Source organism: Natrix helvetica (genome assembly GCF_964273705.1).
Source record: "Natrix helvetica genome assembly, chromosome: 1".
NCBI lineage: Eukaryota > Metazoa > Chordata > Lepidosauria > Squamata > Natricidae > Natrix > Natrix helvetica.
The window spans coordinates 279,794,718-279,814,494 of NC_138548.1; the positions used below are offsets into that span (position 1 = coordinate 279,794,718).

Below are 19,777 nucleotides of genomic sequence, written 5' to 3' on the forward strand. Positions count from 1 at the left end.
CAGGGAGAAAAGAAGGTTTAGAGTGGGCTAATGGGAAGCGTGGAAAGGATTCTCCCTTTGTTTCTCCACCGGCCTCAAACACCCTTCAGAAATAACAATCACACCTATCTCATGGGCCTTGTGGAAAGATTGCAAAGGCAATATTGCGAAGGATCTGCTCTGAGACAGCAACCTTGAACCAAGATCCTCTGCAAAAAACAATATTGTTTGAAACAAAATAACCCACAGAATAATCTATTCAATGCATTGCAAATGTGTTGTTTCAAAGGTTGGGCAGAGATGGAAAAGGGTAGCCAAAACACAAAAAAAGCAGGCATTGTTTTGGATCTCTCAGATGATTGAGGCCTTGATGGTTGACGCCTTCCTCCGTAGCTCTGACTGAATCGCTTGGCTGCCATTGGTCATCCCGGCGTTTTCTCCTCCTTCTCTTCCCTCCTCATCTTCTCACCATATTAATAATTTGAGGGTGACCAATCATGGATGTGCAGGGCTGCAAAGGTTTAGTTTCTTATTTGAACTTTTAAACTATTTTCTTTTCTCTATGGCATAAGGTTGTGTACTCCCAAATAAGCATGCTCAGTGTCAAGACACAGGCAACTCCCTTGAGAATAACATTCTAATTTACATTCTGATTTACATGAATTTAAAACATGAGTATTTTCTTTCTTTCTTTCATTAGGAATTCCAGTACTTGTCAAGCACAGTTCAGTGAACATGCGGAATAAATCTTGCTATGGGTTTTTCACCAGGGAATAAACTTCACACACACACACACACACACACACACACACACACACACACACACAACCCAAGCTCAGAGAGCACCAAGGACTCTCCCCCCCCCCTTTCCAAGTTCAACCCTGAGCTACAATATTCCATTCTATTGGTATGAATTTTTACCAGTAATAATACACAAACATCTGAAGGGGATTCTGGAAGTCTATTAAATAGAGGAAATTAAAATTAGTTGCATACTGATTGAACTTTTTCTGAAAATACACTTATAGAAGATCCGACAAAAATTAAATAAATCATAATTGTGATTAAAATTTAAATTATGTTGTGTGATTAAATCAAGATTATTGAAAGCCTTACTATCAGGTGTTCATGGATAAAATAGTTCTAAACATGAAATTAGGGTTTGATAGGTGTGTGTATGTGTGTGTGAGGTATGCTTGCTGTATAGTTGACTATACATGCTCACAGATCATTTTGGTTTTTACTAATCTGAATATTTTGTATTATCTTTAAACTTGGCCATCTCAGTGCTCAGCCATAAGTTAAAATAACTTCTGGTTAAGAAGCCCACTAATCCTTGAAAAATACTTTTCAGCTTTGAAAAAAAATATTTATTTCCTTCATCTGTTTTCAGCTTTTAACCAGTTAACAATCCATGACAAGTTCTCTTTTCCAATTTCTTCTAAGTTTACTCATGAGCATTAGATGAGAAACTTTGAAAATCTACATACACAGTCAGTGGAGTTACTGCATGGTCTTCTGCTAAAAATCTGGTCAGGTGGCGTAATCTGAGGCATGCCAAAATGGACCTGGAGAGCCATTTACCCTGGAATATCTCTGCTTCACCTTTCCCTACCTTTCTTTTGGGGCTGTCAAACTATTGAGATCGGAAAGTTCATTCCAGAGACAAATGCTGGATTTCCTTCTTTGAAGCTGGATCCTCCCTATGCTGAGTTTGGAGGGAAAATCCTTGAGGAGATAAGTCAGTATTCTGGCATCCAACCTCATAATTAAATCTATGGTTTCAACAGCAAATAAGTGGATTCACTAGGAAAGTTACTTGACAGCCAGAGATGGGCAACGCACACAATTTTAATATAAAAATAAGAAGTGACCGTATTTTACTTTGTGAACTATCATTTTACTTGATGAACACTATCATTTTATTTCTGTTTAACTGGTAATGTTTACTGTTTGAGATCTCTTTTATGTCTGCATGTGTTGAAAGCATCAAATTATAGCATTAAAGTATCATTGAAAAATATTATCAAAAATGTTTTGTGTGTTTTTAAATTAGATCAATAAGGAACTTCCATCAAATGGAAGATATAAAATATGTATCCTTTATTCATGTCCATGTTCATACTTATACCTGCTATCCTGTATGTTTGACAAACTAATAAATAAAATAAATAAATATGCTGGGCTGTCAACCCCAGTGTCTTCAACCAGCATGATTATATAGGCTGTGGATGATAGGAATTATAATCTGAACACATCTGTTGAGTCCTAAATTGAGGAAGGGTGATCTAGACAGCAATGTAACTATAAAGGAAGACAAAGAGGTTCCAGAAGTTTTTTTTATTCCCATGCTCTTAATTTTCAAAAAAAATCACGAAAACATAACTTATAAAACAATATATATACTGCATCCTCCACAACAGCATTAATGAAACATCCAGCGTAATGGTTACCACAGGTGGGGATACACTGGGAAAGAAGTACCTTGTGCATTTTATATTATGTTTCTTTGTCATCTACAGGTAATAAGTATCAACAGGAAGAAGCAACAAGTATGTCTGCGAGAAAACTTCATATGTGTTTTGTATGCGTATTAATATTTAAAGATCATATTTATCATTTTCATATTTTTTTAAAAATTTCCAACAAAAAAATCCTTTTAAGTATTATCTACACTTAACACATAACTTTTTTTTTAAAGATTTCTTGTTTGGGTTCCTTGTATTGATTCATCTAAATCCAAAGCTGGAGAAACAAAGTAATTTAATCCCCCATCCCAAATTTATTTTACCCATCCATGAGGTCACTTCCTCTCCTTTATTTAAGATGCAGTATTTTCCAACACTCCTTTTCTGTCTTTTTTCTTTCTTTCTTAATAATTTCCCCTATGATTCTCTACGAGAATCCTTTCCTTTTTTAATTTTTAAATAAAAAAAACTCCTTTAAATAAGGACAGACGATAATTTGATTATCAGGGTTAAGACTCTGAAAGCAAAGAAGTGGGGAGGGTCTCTATAAAAGGTCCTTTTTTGTGTGAAGAGAGGCTAGAGGGATTCCGTACTGCAGGCTCGGTAGAGAACGAAGAGGTAGGAAAAGGAACCTTTTCATCCGCGAATTGCTGGGGACGGTAGGATCCCCCCGAAAGACGCTTCCAGCTTGAGAAACAAAATCCCGTCGAGAGTCAAACGCACTGGAGAACCGCGAAGCGCAAGGGGAAAAGCGAAGATAAATAGAGCGCCTCGGAGAAGACGGTTCGCCCCGCGGCTGCGGCGTTGGCTCGGAGGATTCCGTCCTTCCGCTTTGCACCGGCGACCCCTCCCCCTCCGCGCCCAGCCCGAAAGGGGCGAACCCGGAGCCACGCCTCCTTTCCTCCCCGAAGGGCGCTCGGAGCTCCTCAGCAACGTCACTGTTCCATCCCTCTGCCCCCCCTTCCCCCATGCGCGCACACACACACACACACACACGCGCGCGCGCCTCCATCGTTACCGCATCTTCTGGTCGTATAAAGTGGACGATTGTTAGGAAGGAAAGTCCTGTGCAAGTTCAAGTAAACACGCATACAAAACCCGCATCATCCAGAGGAGAAAAAAAAAAAAAAACATTGCAACTCATCCCTGTGTTTTAGGTCCGACCGGGCCCGTCCCTCTCTCTCTCTCTTTCTCCCTCCTCCCCAGCCACGGCTCCTCCGTCCGTCCGTCTGCCCGCTCTTCCCCATTCCTCCTCCGGCGCGTTTCCCTGCCCGAGCGCAGCCGCGGTCCCTTGTCAGGAGGCGGACAAGGCTGGTCAGCTGTTGTACTGGCAGGCGTTGAGAGTGGAGCCGGGGCTCTGCAGGCTGCCGTAGCCGAAGTTCGAGTGCTGCTTGGACTTCAGCCTCAGGCTGGCCAAGCTGGAGTTGCAAGTGTCCCTGTAGACGCTGTAAGGGGAGCCCGGGGGGCCGTAGGGGCAGGCGGGGGTCGACATGGCCGTGTTGAGGGACGAGCCGCTCAGGTTGTTGAGGCCGGAGTTGGCCACGCCGGGCACGGCCGAAGGCCCCATGGAGGAAGGCATGCTCATGGAGGGCAGCGTGCTGGGCGCCGAGAACATGGACTGGGCCGACGACAGCGGGCTCATGGAGTTGAAGAACGTGAAGCTCTTGGAGGAGAGCGGCGCCGGCGCCAGGCTCTTGGCGTGCCAGTAGTTGGACGGGTAGCCCGGATAGACGTCCTCGTAAGGCTGCATCAGGCCGCTGAACTGCGGCACGTAGCCGTTCTTGCAAAGGTCCATCTGCTGGTTGCGTTCCCGCTTCCGCCACTTCGCGCGACGGTTCTTAAACCAGACCTGAGGGGGAAAGGGGCGAGAAAAGACACACAAAAAAAATGGGGCCCGGAGGCTTAGAAACTGCAGACACTGCGCTTGCGCCCGCTCGCGACGCAGACGTTAATGGTGTGTGTGTGGTGGTGGGGGGTGCCTGCCTAAAATGAGCACCTGTCTGCCTAAGGTAAAAGAGGAGGGGGGAGGGGGGAGCCCGCCCACGGTCCACCCTGCAGTCCCTTCCAGGTGAAACTTAGCAAGCTTAGTGTGAGTATTTCTTCAAGGTGGTCCCTGCCCTGCCCCATCATCCTGAAAAGTGTCTGTCTATTAGAACACAACCTGAGGACATCTAAGGTAGGAAGCCTTACTGGAACAGACACCTTGTCATTTCAGCTCCGACAAAGCCATTATGCAATCTGGAGGACCTAAGGAAGCTAAGCAAGGCTGCTTAGTTCTTGGAAATGACATCCCACTCTATAAGGATATTTCAAGACTACTGAGTGGGCCAGACTGGGAAGTTGGAAAAACCTCCTAGATTCAGAAGGCAAAGGCAAATAATTTCAGTGCAGTAATATTGGTAAGGAAACTATCTGATTCACCAGTGGAGTGATGTTGAGGGAGATTTTACCTTTCCTATAGTACGCAAGATAAAAATGCTGGGAAATCATTTGCTATGGTTGTTGGACATTTTTGTGTGTGGTTGTTTTTGTACCCACCTGCCCTAAATTGCAGTGTTGAAATCAATAAAGCTTTGAGTGATCAGGGCTGCATTTTCGTGGGTGCAGGGAGATTTGGGAGATCCCTTCAAGCTCAGACACATAGAGCAAAGTCACGAAATGGGAATTTCTATGTTCAAATGGCACACTTTCATGACACAGTGAAGGGTTCCAAGAAAAACAAGGTTCCTGTGAACTTGAAATTTGCCTAGGCATTATGGCAAGAAACAGAGAGCAATCCCTCAATTAATAATCTGATTAAAGATTCCAACCAGAACTGGGGGGGCCATCATGGCATTGTGGGCTCCAAAGGGCCCACACAGCCAATGGCACAGTCACACTTCCTCTTTAGTTTTAATTATTGTTACTTTAATCTAATTAAGAAAAAGAAGAAGAGGATAGCTAGCTTCAAGGTGGTTAGAGTCTGTTCTAGTAGCAAAGAATACTATACACTAGGAAGAGCCGAAGGACGAGGTTGGGGATAGATCACTGGAGAAAATCTATCTATGTGGTCACTAAAAATCAATCATCACATTGACAGCTGGCATTTTGCAAAGTAAATTGTCCATCTCCAGTATGCCTTAATTTCTAAGAATGCGTCTCCTATCTGTATACAAAATATAAATGGTCAGCAGCTGCAGCCCATTTGGAAATGCTGCTCAAGAAAAAGACAATCTTTTGAAGGAGGCTTTGGGGAAGAGTAAACAAAGACAGTATTCTTTGCCCCCAGTTCTCAAGATTCCATGGCTGCCCACTAGCCCAGGGGCTAGCAATTCCAGATCTACGATCTACATGATTCAGAGATGTCTCGGTTGGCTAGTTAAGGAATCCACTGCTGGATCTTTTGTCAAAACTGAATATGGTACAATCATTTGGAAGGGAAGGGAACCTAATGGAAAAGTTGTTCAGCATTATTTTTCTTTCTGAAAGAAAAGGTGCCAAACTAAATTGCATATCTGTTGAATAGACATTCTTTCTCTTTTTACCATACACAAAGTTGGTTCTGCTAATGTAAGGCAATGTAGCTAATCTAAGGCCATTCTGGGCATCTTTGTTCTCATGTAAATTAAGATCTAGGACTGAAAATACATTCTGGGGTTCAGCCCCTTGAGATTTAAATTAGGTTTGGTGTGTAAAGCTTACCTGAAAATGTCTATTGATATGCTAGATTACCTTAAAAAAATTTATCCATAGAGATGGGGATTTAAAGGATAGGTGGACTGGTGTAAACATAAGGGATAAGTTTGTTACATTGATTTTGTATTCTGTTGCACCATTCTTTGCTTGGGTCTAGATTTCTATTGTCTCTTCAGCCAACTCACCCCTCTGATGCTTTCTCCTAAAAGGTCCTGTAGCAACAAGGGATTGTTGCTCAACATCTCTGATCAGTTTATTTATTACTGGATATCTTAAAGTCCAGATTTTACTCTTTCTGGAGCAGCTATTTATTTATTTATCTATCTATCCATTTATCTGTTTATTTCCCGCCTTTATTATTTTTACGATAAACTCAAAGTGGCAAACATATTCAAAACATCCTCCTTTTATTTCCCCCACAACAACAACCCTGTGAAGTGGATTGGGCTGAGAGAGCTATAAGCAAAACTCTGGTTGCAATCAGTTCAAAGTGATTGACATATAATAAAAAAATGCATTAACTTATTCATTACTCAATACATTAAACAGGCATATTAATTAATATTTCAGTCTGCTTTTGGGGAGTCAATAGGAAAAAGGTACCGATCTTCCTTTTTTTTTTAGCCTCATCCTATGCAACATTCTGGAACTTTTTAATTGTAAGCTATGAGAAATCTGCACTTTTGCACTAGTAAGAAAGACTGCAAATCATTCTAATTGCCTATTTGGGTTATTTGCTGCCATCACAGCTTATACATGCCTGGTCCTGTGTGATTGAAAACAAAGGGATATATTTTAATGTTGATATTAATAAGAATTAATACTTTTAAGAGGATAGTTTTTAAAGGGGGGATAAAATGTTCCAGTCTTGAAAAACAACTTGCCATCATGAAAAGCAACTTGCCATGAAAGAAATTCTCACCTTAAAGACAGGCTGCCCTGGAAAAAGACATCTTAGCAATATTTTCAATAGTTGCCCTTTTATCTCCAAAGCAGATAAAGACTGTCCCAGATAGCATTTAGTTAGATGAATAAGTGGCATTTCTCTCTGGAGATGGCCTTTTCATTTTGCGATTGGGGCCTTGAGAAATTCCTGCTTACAGATTGCTGCCTTGACTTGGCATCTCCTTTGTTTCTCGTTCAAGACCTCTGGATTTCATTTACTTGTTTCCCTCCCATTAACCACTTTCTGGCCAGACCTCTTGCCCAAATTGCTGTTCTCAGACTGATCGTGGTGGCTTTATCCAACTTAAAAAACAAACAAACAAAAATTCCTTACTTCTGGAAATTAGAAATGGATAGGACAAGTATCCCAAAGGTAAGCACAGCAGCAAAGTGGCATCTTCTTTTACACGGAATGTTCAATATTTACAGTTCTGCTGCTAGAAAAAGGGAATCAGATGCCCTGGGGGAAGGGAGGTCTAAGACAGGAGAGAAGCTGATGCAATCTTTGGGAAAATAATCTTTTAGGAAAGGCTTTCAATTTGTTTTCATGAAAAATCCAGGGATTCAACCCCCCCTGAAGAGTATTTCATTCATAACCTGAGGCAGGACACAGTCGCAATCGCAGTGGTTCCACCTCTTCTAAGAGCAGTAGGCCTTAGCTACGCGATTCCTGGGAGAAATGTGGCCAGTGGAACTGCCTGCATTACTGGTAGATTAGGATTTTGATAGGAGTTGGCTACCAACTAAGGCAAGTAGGTGCAAAAAAGTATCTTAAGAGCAAAAACCAGCCAAACTGGGAATCTAACTGCTTTTTCCCCCCTAAAGACACTTTCAAAAACAAAGCAGTGGCCCTGTAATTCTGCAGGGACTACAGTGCAACTCCCCCCTTCCTCTATTGAATCATATCCAGTTCTCAGAAACTCACTGGACAAGTCCCTGAAGTTTCTTTGGCAAAGTTTTTGAGAGGTAGTTTGCCCTTCCTAAGGCTGAGAGGAAGTGACTGGTGCAAAGTGACTCGGTGGGTTTTCTGTCTAAGGCAGGACTAGAATTCATGACCATCCAGTATCTAGTCTGTTGCCTTAAACACAACACCAAATCGGCTCTCAAAAACAAAGCAAGAGCTATTTAATTGGCTATGTAATTCCTAAACCCAACTAAGGCCAGACTACGCTCACAGGATTCTGAAGACCTATTCTGTCCCCTGTTTTAGAAAGTTCTTTGCAGGTCAAACATGCTTGCTAGTTTGGGGAAAGGTTTAACCAAACGAAAGCAAAAATGCAAGTTTCAACAAGAAAGATCAAGAGGAGGAGCTGGGGAGGAAGAATTAGCTGAAACTGCTAGACCTAGAGGAAAAAAATGTGGAAAAAGCCAAAAAGCAGCTTGAAATGTACTTCTAGGAAAGTACTTCCAGACATTAGGGATTTCCCAAAACTGAGGCTAAACATTTTAATGCTGCCTCTAGATATTTTCAAACAAAGTCCTCTTAGCATATTTGGCTGAATTAAAGTTTCAGAAAAATACAACTACAGAAGAGTTTGAGCTAAGATTTGGAAGGAAATGGAGTAATTTATTGGTTTTCCCCTACTTTATAAACAATGGGGGAGGGGCTGAAGGAGGGAATGTGGACTATTGGATTGAACCTCTTGGTGGGGAAATCTAAATTAAAGAATCTCAACCAGATGGATGCCTACCCTTCTGCTTGAAGATATCTAACATCCTACTTTAATTTGGAAGCAATCCTTCCCTACTGAAGCCAAGTCCGGCCTCCACATTAAATGCTTAGGGTCAATAACTTTGTATGAAGTGCTCCTTCCTTACAGTGCAAACTCATTAGGCATCATGGCACGTCAGTGAAAAAACAAAATATACACAGCAGGATTTTAGTTCTGTAGCAATTAATTAGATCATATGCGGAATAATTTGGGGATGGACAGAATGGGCCAAAAGACATCAGTTGCACTTTATTATATAAACTTTGGCTGAATTGTGCCAAAATTAACCCCAAAATGCACATTGCTGCAGTCTTTGTGGAAGTGTATCTCTAGGGATGTACTCCGAATGGGAATTTCTTACTTATCTTGAGAGCAAATGTGATTAGAAGTGTGCTTTTAATTTTTTTGACTTTCAATGTACGTAAAATTTCTTTCAGCATACTAAGTCGTCCCTCCCACCCACCCCATCTTTTATCACAAAAGCACTTTTCCAGGCAATTTTCAAAATGCTTCATTAAGGGGCAGCCCTAAGGCTATGTTAAAAGAGGAATTAATTTAGGCTTTGAAATGATCTGATAGTTTACTATTTTTCCTTTAAGGCAGCATAACTAATCAGCTGAAATATAAAGCTAAACTTAGCGTTTCAGATTTCTCTGCTGACTTCAAGGTACAGAAACAGTGCAGAAAAGAAGATACATAGAATAGAGGTAATGAAGAACTGCTTTGATACGACTTCTGTCCTCAAAGTTTCAGGAAAGTGCTGGGCAGATCCTGAGTTCCCACTAATTTCCTCCCAGTAAGCAGCTGCAGGATTGAAAGCCAAGGTTGTCTTTTTCAGGAAGAGAAAAACTTTATGGAACTTGGTGGATCTTGAAAGACACAGGAATAAGCTAAGGTTCTACTTTGCAGATGATAATAATGAGGAGCCTCTTGATTTCCCTGCAGCCTGATGCCTAAAGCCACTTAAGTCTCTGTTTTCCTGCTAGCATTTGGGGGTGGGTGGGTTGAAGAGGCCTTCTTGGCAAAGCTAAGTTTCGGTAGATCCCATTTGGGGGTGAAATGTGAGGATCATATATCGATTTTAAATAGATGTGAACAACAATCTTAGTGGACTTGATAAAGCTCTGATTTCCTTTCAAATCTAATAAGATCTATGGTATATATAAAAAAGCTAACACTAGGCTGACCTTGGATAACACTTCAGTAGATCTTTTTCCCTGTGGGGCCCAATAAATTATTGGGAATCCTCAATAACTTTTTATCTCTGGAATATTGTCATACCTTTAGGGTAATCTCCATTTTAGAACCTATAAAATCAAGGACTGCCGCATTCATCAACTCAATAGGAATTAAATACACCCACACCTTCAGGAGCGTAGGATTCATTCACCCTCCTGAAAGCATAAAGCAAACTATGACGTTGAGGGAAGGAGACCCAAAACCAATAAACCAAGAATCCAGCATACAAAACAAGCAAAGAGAATGACTAATAAAATGTCAATCCTGTTTGTCTTGCAGGTTATTTCTGACACTGGACCCCTTGAAACAAACTCAAGCAATTCCTGCCATTGAAGGCAGGAAATCCCTGACAATCAGCTCAAGCAGCCATGTCTATCTAGAAGCCCTTAGCTGATTTTGGAATCTCAAATAATCCCATCTCTGATGAATTTAATCTTTCCCTTGTCTATTATTTGGAGGGTCTATTGATTTTAACAAAACCTATTACCCAGCAATTGTTCAAATACAAGTATACACCACTCCATTGCATTGCAGTGATGTATCTTTGTATAATTCATCTTGGCATGAATTGAGGGGGGACAAAAATTCATATATAATAACTGACTGTTAGTATTAAAATGTTCAGTGTATCATTGTTAAGAAGTAGCTAAATATCATTCCAAATACCTGTCTCTCCTCCCCCCCCCATATTATTTTTATTTAATTAATCTTTCTTGGTTATTTTTAAACAATTGGTGCAGTTCTTACACTTGTACAGATAGATAAATTAATACAGCTCTCTGAAAACAACATACCTAAAATGATTTACTTCCATTATAGGGCACAATTCTGCCCAAATTATCAAGTTTATATCCATCTCAGACACAGCAAATTGTGTTTTATTGTATTATTCACTGTCGCATGCATTTGCACAACAGCAATACACAAATCCGAATGATTAGATGTGAACAAAACATTCCATTTCATAGAAATGGAGTTTAATGAAGCATGTTGCAGAAACCTGCTTATACATGTATGACCAGCTTTTCTGTGATTGTAATGGAATTTGTCTGTTCCTGCCTTTACAATGTATGCTGTTAAAGGCTCACTGATTGCTACTCTGTAGTGTAAAATTCTCATTTAACATGGGATTACTATTCAGTGTCACCATGAATAAGATTGCAACTTAACCTGCTCACTGATTTTTTTTTCATTCCAGAACTAGGTACAATTCTTTTGAAATTAAGCCCTACTGACCTCAGAGGACATCTGCTAAAGTGCTTAGAAGTGGCTGGATAACTGCCCAGTGTGTGTGTGTGTGTGTGTGTGTGTGTGTGTGTGTGAGAGAGAGAGAGAGAGAGAGAGAGAGAGAGAGAGGCGTGGGTGGGTGGGTGGGTGGGTGGGGACTGACTCTGCCTGTCAAATCAACCCCAATACTTGCATTTGTTTTACAGCTACACTATTGGCCTTGTCTGGGGTTCAAAAGTTAAAGCCTTGCTATTATAGCTCCATTGAGGGGTCAACCCTTCAGTCATGATGGGAATTTTGGGCTTTTTCTAGTTCTTGCTGACCGTTTTCATGTAACCTGGCCCATTTACCTCTGGCTCACACATAGCTGTTTATTTAACCTTTTCCTATTCACGCTTCTCCCGAAATTTACCGTTTATAGTCAGAACCAATAGAAAGATATCAAAGGCTATAGAAATCAGGGGAGAAACACATTCGCTTTCCCAAAGCTTCCTTGTCAGTTTCCAGAAGTAAGAAATGGGACCAAAACAGTTTCATCCTTCACCCGGCTTTGGGGGATGGGGAATCTGGGGATTTTACACATTTCCACTTCCTGCGAAGCACCAAAGAATTGAGCAAAAGAATTGAGGCCTTTGAACTCTGGTGCTGCAGAAGACTCCTGGGAGTCCCTTGGACTGCAAGGCGATCAAACCCCGTCAGTCCTAGAAGAGGTCAACTCTGACTGCTCTTTAGAAGGCCAGATCCTGAAGATGAAACTCAAATACTTTGGCAACCTAATGAGAAGGACTCATTGGAGAAGAGCCTAATGCTGGGAAAGATTGAGGGCAAAAAAAGAAGGGGATGACAGGAATGAGGTGGCTGGATGGAGTCACTAAAGCAGTAGGAGTGAGCTTGAATGGACTTCAGAGAAGGGTAGAGGTCAGGAAGGCCTGGAGGAACATCGTCTATGGGTTTATGATGGGGCGATGGGTCAGACATGACTTCCTTAACAACAACCTTCCAGTGAAAAAGAGCGCACTCACAAAGCCCATCCACCCAGGAGGCTTGCATCCTCTTTCCTTCCACCCCAAGATGAACTAGAATGGCTGTTGTTATGAAATGGCTGCATTTATAATCAACCCAGAGGAAACAGTAAATCTTGGGCAAGTTTTGTCTATTTGGGGCAAATCCTGCTTTTCCCAGGCCACCAAATAAATAAATAAGCAAAAAGGCTTGGGTGACTCTGTTAGTGTTTTCTTAGCAAGGCGTTCCCTTCAAGATAGAGGGAAGGCAGGGAAGATTGCATTTCAAGCCATTTGAAAAAACGCATCTTTTCCTATCAGGAATTGCAATTAAGATTGCCGTCCAAGATCCGTTTATCCCCAGGCTTTTGAAAACTGCTGGAGGTGGGGGAGCTTAGAGGAATTCTCCGGAGAAAAATTTAAGACCGGTTTGGATGCGCCGCTCAGTTCTGCCGAAGGTCCGCTTTGAAGAGACAGCGGCACTTAGGACTGACCCCTCCACGGAATTGCGCGGCCGAGGTTTAGGAGCACGTGTTGAGCGTCCCTTCCTTTGACGGATCTTTTTAATGAGCGTCCAAAGAGTTGGACCCAACAAATAATAAAGCATCCAACAAGTAATCAAGAAATAATCCTATTTAAGAAAGGACACCCAGAGAAATCAAGGAGATTTAGCTTGTGTGGACAGACAGCTCGGTTTACTGATTTCAGCGGCTCGCCTCTAAACAGAGCTTAAACCTGGATTTAATTCGGGGTGTGTGTGTATTTAAAGTAGCTCCCAGCTTTGCAGTCTTTTCTGTATACATTTATGTACTGGAAAGCAACGGGGAGGCATCGGTAGTCCTTGAGCTTAATTCAAAGAAAGTGGCTTCAGACAGAGTCACACTTGGGAGACTCTGGTTGTTAAGCAAACCTCCACGACATGAGATTCTTCCAATAAAATACGGGGAGACGCCCGAATTTAGGCAGCAATTCAATACGCTCTTGCTTGCGCCCTAATGGAGGCCTGGTAATATGCATGTTGCCAAGCGGGGTGTGTGCGTCTGTCTGTGTGTTACCCCTTAGTTTTGCTCACATACTTGTTGGTTTTGTTTCCTTCTGTGGGATTTTCCAGAACTGAGAACTTGCTTTGCAAAGCGGTGTCTGCAAAGCGAGGGAGAAGTTATGCGGCCTATACGCTTTCCCTGATCAGGCCTCCATCAGGCCTGGGGTCCCTCCGGCCCCCTTCAAACACGGCACAGCGGCTCTTAGCTCCGCTGCTGCAAAGGAGAGGCCTGCAAAGACTTCCGCTCGCGTGCAAAGATCGAGTCCGCGGACCGCCTCAGCGCCCATGTCCTTCCCGCGCGGGGCTCTTTGCCCTTCACGCGTTCCGAACCTTCTACGGACGGAGGAAAACGGCTGCAATTAAGCTTTGGAGCTCTTTGGCTCCCTCCAAATTTCCCTCCTGGCTTTCCTGGTTCCGAGACCCAGCTTACTCAGGGGTTGCTCAGTGGAACGGGATGGGCTCACTCCCAGGCAAGGCCCGCTCAACCCGGGAAAGGCTGCTGAGGACTGCGGGGAAACGATAAGCTCTAAGGAGGGACCTTTGCGTGGTCTGCAAACAGCGGGCAAGAGGGAGGGGGAGAGGACGGAAAGTTTTGGAGAGGCGACCGCGGAGGTGGCTCACCCTGACTCTGGGCTCCGTGAGGTTGGTCCACACCGCGATCTCCTCCCTCATGCTCATGTCCGGGTAGCGGTTCCTCTGGAAAGTGGCCTCCAGTTCCTGCAGTTGCTGGCTGGTAAAATGAGTCCTTTGGCGCCTCTGTTTCTTCTTCTTCGCCGGGTCGTCGGCGCTCCCTTCCTCGCTTTTCTGCGCGCCGCTTGGCTCCTTTTCTACAAAAAGAGAAGGAAAGAGGGCCGAGGAGATCGAGGCCACAATCAGGATCGGTTGGGGTGCGATTAATAGGAGTATTGCAAAGAAAAATCAAAGGACTCCCGCCAGGCCTTTTAACCCAAGACAGCCCGAGCAACCGCCCCCCCCCCGCAAACAAGCTGACTAATACGAAAGTCTGTAACCCAAACCTCTCGTAAATTATACACCGCTCCTCTGTTTCAAAAAGTTTGGAGAACCGAAGGGTTTGTCACTACAAACTACAGAAACAAGGGTCAGAAATGACCTGTGCTGTTCTTCATAGAAGACTCAGAAAGCTAGAAAATAAGCTATGAAACACAGGAGAGGAAAAAAAAGTTAAAAATTATGCTTTTATGTGTAATAGAAAAATCCGGATGAAAATGAAAAGTTTCATTTACAAATCTACATTTGTTCTCTCAAAAAGCAAGCAGTTCGCTGCGCATTTTGATTGTCTTGGGGCATTTTTCTTTTATGCTGAGGACTTAAATTTACAAAAGATAGGATACACAATTCTCCCAGGGGTGATATAACCACTTAGACAACAACTCCAGCCCCCCTCCCCCTCCCCCTAAACTGAAGGAGTGGGAAGAAAAGGACAGGAGCAGCTCTATACCTTGGGAATTTGGAATTTCTACTTTCAGGATGAGTTTTCAAGGATCCTTTTTTATATTTAATTAAAATGACATAACATTAAGAAAACATTTTTGTTTGAACTATTGAGATAGTTTGAACTATTGAGATAGTTTGCAAATTTGGATTTATCTCTGTTCAAAAATACAAAAATCGCATTTGTACACAAACTTCTCTAGAAAGCATAAAGGTTTGTACAAGTTTGAAGCGGCACGTCAATTGGCATGGTCGTTCCTTCGATCTAACCATTCAGGTACATTGGAGAGGGAAGAAATCGGGATTCACTCAAGCCCCAAGTTTTATAGGCTTCAGTGCAAGAAATGTGAGGGCGCTCCTATTTTAAAAATGCATGGCAGTTTCCAGATGCAAACTAATTCACATTAGTTCCCAGCATATACCCACAGGTTAAATGGACTGAAGGGTTCTCCCACTATGCTTTGGAGGGATGAGATATAGTTAAGAATATGAATGCAATTTATTATTTGTGGAACTGAAGTGAATATCTGGAGAACATAAGGGTATTCTTCTGAGACAGTCTTCTATCTCAGTCAGTTTGATATAGACTGGAAACCAGGAAATGGTGAGCTCTAGTCTTGTCTTGGGCACGAAGCCAGCTGAGTGACCTTGGGTCAGTTAATCCCTCTCGGTCCTAGGAAGGAGGCCATGGAAAACCACTTTCCAAATCTTGCCAAGAAACTGCAGGGACCTGCCCACCCAGTGATCAGGAGTCAACACAAAAAGGATAATTCTACCATTCTAAGGCCTAGATCCATGCCTACTGAAGAAAGTGTGGCTGAATTCAAGGGAAGCCACCACTTTGGAAAAGACTTTGCATTCAATTGAACACCTCAGCAATTCAGCTAAATGTCTCTTTATGCTAATACTTTGATAACTAAATTATATTCCAATTGGTCAATTTGTAGTCCATAAATTCTAATTAGTCTAATGAACCTGGAAATACTTCCTGAGTTGATTAAGGGAGGGTCTTCTTGGTCCAAATACTTATAATTAAATTGCTTGTGCAACAGTCACTGAAGTAATTCAGGCTGCAATGTGGTGGAGAGATGGAAGCAACAGTCATTCATCTTCACATGATTCTAGATATGCCATAAATTTCTAAATTGATATTATGAAAGTATTTCAAAAGAGTATTGGAAACTTGTGGATGTGTATCAAATTTGCAGTTTGAATATATTGTAATTGAAACTACACAGAAGATTCTGGGGAGGGATCTGCAGTTGACCTGGCTAATAATCCACGTTGATTGCTTTCTTTAATAGCCTGCTTAAAATAAAATGCATGACTCCGATTAAAGTGTGTAGTAAAGGAATTGTGGGTCTCCGCCGTGTATTTCTGGAAAGTGAGAGGGATTTTTAGAGAGTATTATCTTTTTCTTCCTCCCTCTACAGACATTTAAGAAAGTCGCCTTATTATCTACTATATTTATATGCTTAAACAGACCGACACCCTCCCACATTAATATTTGTACATCCTTTTCATATTGAAAAGTCAATCTGCAGACAGGATCCATCCAAAAATAAGCCCCTTATGTTCCCCTGATTTCAGCGGATTACAAAAGTGCTTTGCCTTTCTTATTGAAAAGAGCGAGGAGCTCAATGGCTTAATTTCGGCAAGATCAGATGCCACATAAAAATGCAGAAATTATTTATGCTTCTTGAAAGAAAGAAAAATGGACAAGGAGCACGTGCAGGCACCGGCAAGATTAAATTCACATCGATCCTTGTACAACAAGCTGCTTCTTGGTGGTGGTGGGGAACCGGACACCCTCCTCCCCATCCCATAAGGTATTAGCCAACTTCATGATATGAATCGACTTGGGAGCCTGTTCTGTACACTGAAAACCTAAATACATGCTCTACAATCTCTCCTCCTTTTAAAGGTCTGGATTTGATATTCTTCTCGAAGGACTCTGATCAGAGAGATTTGTCAGTGTCCAGACCACTGGCAGCCCCCAAAGGACAAATAGATCAGGAGAAGTGAGGCTTTCTTTCAATGCAGCTCAGACAGGAGGGCTGTCTTGGTAGGGAAGCAGTTCACAAAACCCACAAGGCCTGGGTGCTGCCTAAGGAAACTGTAGTCACTTCAAGCTAGGCCCCTTCTCCTCCCTATCCACCAGGGCCTGACCTAGGCCTGTGTATACCCCTCGCGTTTTTCCCAGCAAGGCCATGGAAAAGAGGGCTCAGCTTGGGACTGGTTTGGTGGCCTTGGCTTTTCTTAAGGCTGGACCTGGAGAGGGGGAAGAGTGGGGGAGACTGAGGGCCCCCAAACTACCCTACGTCCCTATCAGTCCTCAAGGGGGGTGGTGAACTTTAACCTTCCTTCGCCAATGGGGTCTCCCCCCACCCCTGCTCCGCCAAAAAGCTGCTTTCTCCCCCAGGCCTAGACTAGGCTCCCACCAGTTTGATGGGCTTTGCACTGTTTTCTACAGGCAAGAAGTGAAAGCTAAGCTGCGGTGGGCCTAAGCAGGGAAGGTGCTGCTTGCTCAGACCCTTTTGGCCATTAGGAACTGGAGCCTGGCACAACCATAAGGACCTCAACTTACACATCCAGCTGTGGTGGTCCTGCCATTTGCAAACCACTCTGGGACTTGGCAAGAAAGTGCTGCATTTTCGCTGGGCTGCTTCTTCCACGTTCCCTCATTTATCTGTGGGCTTGTTAAGAAGCCTAAAATTTATTTCAGAGGAAATCTAAAGGCAAAAGTGTTTTTCAGAGCAATTTGACTTGCCCTTTTGTTGTTCTAATTCCCAGGCTTCTGTTTAATCTTACCCCCTTCTATTAAATATTACCGGTGGGTCCCTGTTTTATTTTTCCTACTTGACGTTACTGTAACTGCGCATTGCATTGCATTGCGTATCTCGGAACCGTGTCTCTTCACTCTTTCCTCTCTGGCTTGGGGAAATTGTTTCTCCAACCGATGCAACCAAATACCTAAACGTTACGAGGGGCTGGTCCCAGGGTAGCACAAGCCTAAATTCCGCAATAAATACTGGGATGGACTTGAAGGGTTGCGTCTTAAATTTATTTCAGTTTGGGTGAACTCGGCCAGAATTATTCGGCAATGCCATTACTTTCCCTTAAGAACAGCTGTCGCATTAAAATGCAGAAATCATCCGGAGTTGGAGAATTAGATTCTACTCTTCTGCCCACTAATTTGAAAGTTAAACCCTTCCCCAAAGAAATAGCTACTAATTTCCCCGAACGCCTCTCTAGACTCGAGTTGCCGTCACTAAATCGCGAGTGTCAAAGAGCCCACTAATACGGCACACCGCGTTCTTGGGTGTTTTAAGTTGCGGTCCACAACATAGTTGCTGGGAAAGGAGAAGTGTGAAGGATTCACTCTGAGGTTACAGTCTGTCATCGAGGCGTTGCTTGTTCTTACTCATTTTTTAGGGAGTTAACTTTCCCAAGATTTGAGCCGCGGAGCACTCGGAGTAACTTTCTCAAGCAAGGAGCGCGGCTGGGCGCTTGCATTTGGCGGCGGCGGCGGCGGCGCATTTTGCAACCCCCTCCTTTGCCCTGAAATCCAAGAGCACCACTTCTTCTTTTTCGTGTATTTACGGAAGGGTTGCCAACGTTGGGCAGCACAACTAGCACAGCACAGCGTTACTTTGGGGTTGGCAACTGACGCTTGTTCACCTGCAAATAGGGCTGACGGAGGGAAGCTGCAGCCGGTGTCCTTTTACACAAGCCCGTCTCCTTAATATGCCTCTCCTCTACAAAGACATCAACGAATTAAAAGCAACGCTGGGCGGAATAAGATGTTTGCGCATATCCTGGCCAGGGCCTGGAAACTTTCCTTCCTTTCTCCTCCACCTTTTTTCTTTCTTTCTTCCCTGCCTGAGTTTTAATGGGTGCCCTCCTCCAGAGAGATCCTTTTACACGTCTACTAGGCTATCCAGACTGGAAAATAAATCCAAACCGGACGTGCCGTGAGTTTGAAACCCGGAGCCCAAATGAAAGGGCTCTCAAAGAAACTCAGGAGCTGCGTATTTTGGGGAAGAAAGAATAAAAAGTGCCAGATAGCCTTGAAAACTTGAGCGCAAACTCCGGCACAGCCGAGAGGGCGCGATGAATCTCACCACCCCTCCCCGTTCCCATGCCGAAACTAAGGAGTTCTGGGGCGCCCTGCTTCTCTTCTGAATGCGGATCCTTTCGCCTGATCGCGCCCTCCTCGATAGGGATGGAAGAGGGCAGGCGGGGGGGGGGGGGAGGGAATCTTTTCTGCTTACTTCCTGTAAACCGCGGGCTCCCCACCGCCCCAAACTGTGGGTTTACCTGGGACTTCGGTGTCCGAAGATTCGCTGGCCGAGTTCTCGATCGGTTCTCTGCCTTCGGAAGATCTCTGCAAATGGAAGCTGGAAGCCATGTCGTGGGACGCCTGCGGGGTTCTCAGGTTGTCGGGAAGCCTTTCCAGATTCATCCCACCTTTAAAGGAATCCATAAGCAAGAAGGAGGCTGAGTCGTATCCTTGCGCGCCTGCCCTTTTTTAGTCTGCGTGCCCTCGCCTTGCAGCGTTTTATGTTCATACAAATTAAGAGGAGAAAGAGAAACTACCAAGCTAAAGAGAATGACAGCGAGAGGCTGCCGAGGAGGGTTCCACCGAAGTCCGCTCTATTGATATTGTTTTTTATAATTTACTTTTAAATCCACTAAGATTCGGCGCAGCTTGACTGTAGGACAGGCACCGCCGAGTTTCCTCGCTGTCCGACTTCCCGGGAAAAAAAGAGCCACGGCGCCCCCCTTCTAGGTAGCGCGCGGGAGGCGGGGGGGGGGGCGAGGAAACCAAGGAGAGCCGCTTGGAGTGGCCGAGATTCAAGTGACCTGCCCTGGAACGAACGCCTGAAAGTTGAAGCAAGACTCCGCCCCTTCTTTCTTCCTTTCCTCCCTCCTCCCTTCCTTCTCTCCCCGCCCCCACCCGCCTAGGAAAGTTCAAAACCTCCCCGTCCTCCTGGCTACTAGATCTCGTCCACTGAGCTCTTTCCTTCGCCTAAT

At 43.7% G+C, this 19,777-nt stretch overlaps 1 protein-coding gene across 1 annotated transcript in view; it reads right to left on the reverse strand.

The window, feature by feature from the left end:
• Positions 1-3,408: 3,408 nt before the first annotated feature.
• The window catches only part of PITX1 (paired like homeodomain 1), a 37,348-nt gene continuing 20,979 nt past the window's right edge, over positions 3,409-19,777 (reverse strand). The window contains exons 2-4 of the mRNA XM_081939608.1: positions 19,061-19,210; positions 13,910-14,115; positions 3,409-4,296 (exon numbers count right to left, since the gene is read on the reverse strand). Coding sequence (XP_081795734.1) covers positions 3,763-4,296; positions 13,910-14,115; positions 19,061-19,210 — 890 coding nt within the window. The 3' untranslated portion in view covers positions 3,409-3,762. The remainder of the gene's footprint in view (positions 4,297-13,909; positions 14,116-19,060; positions 19,211-19,777) is intronic.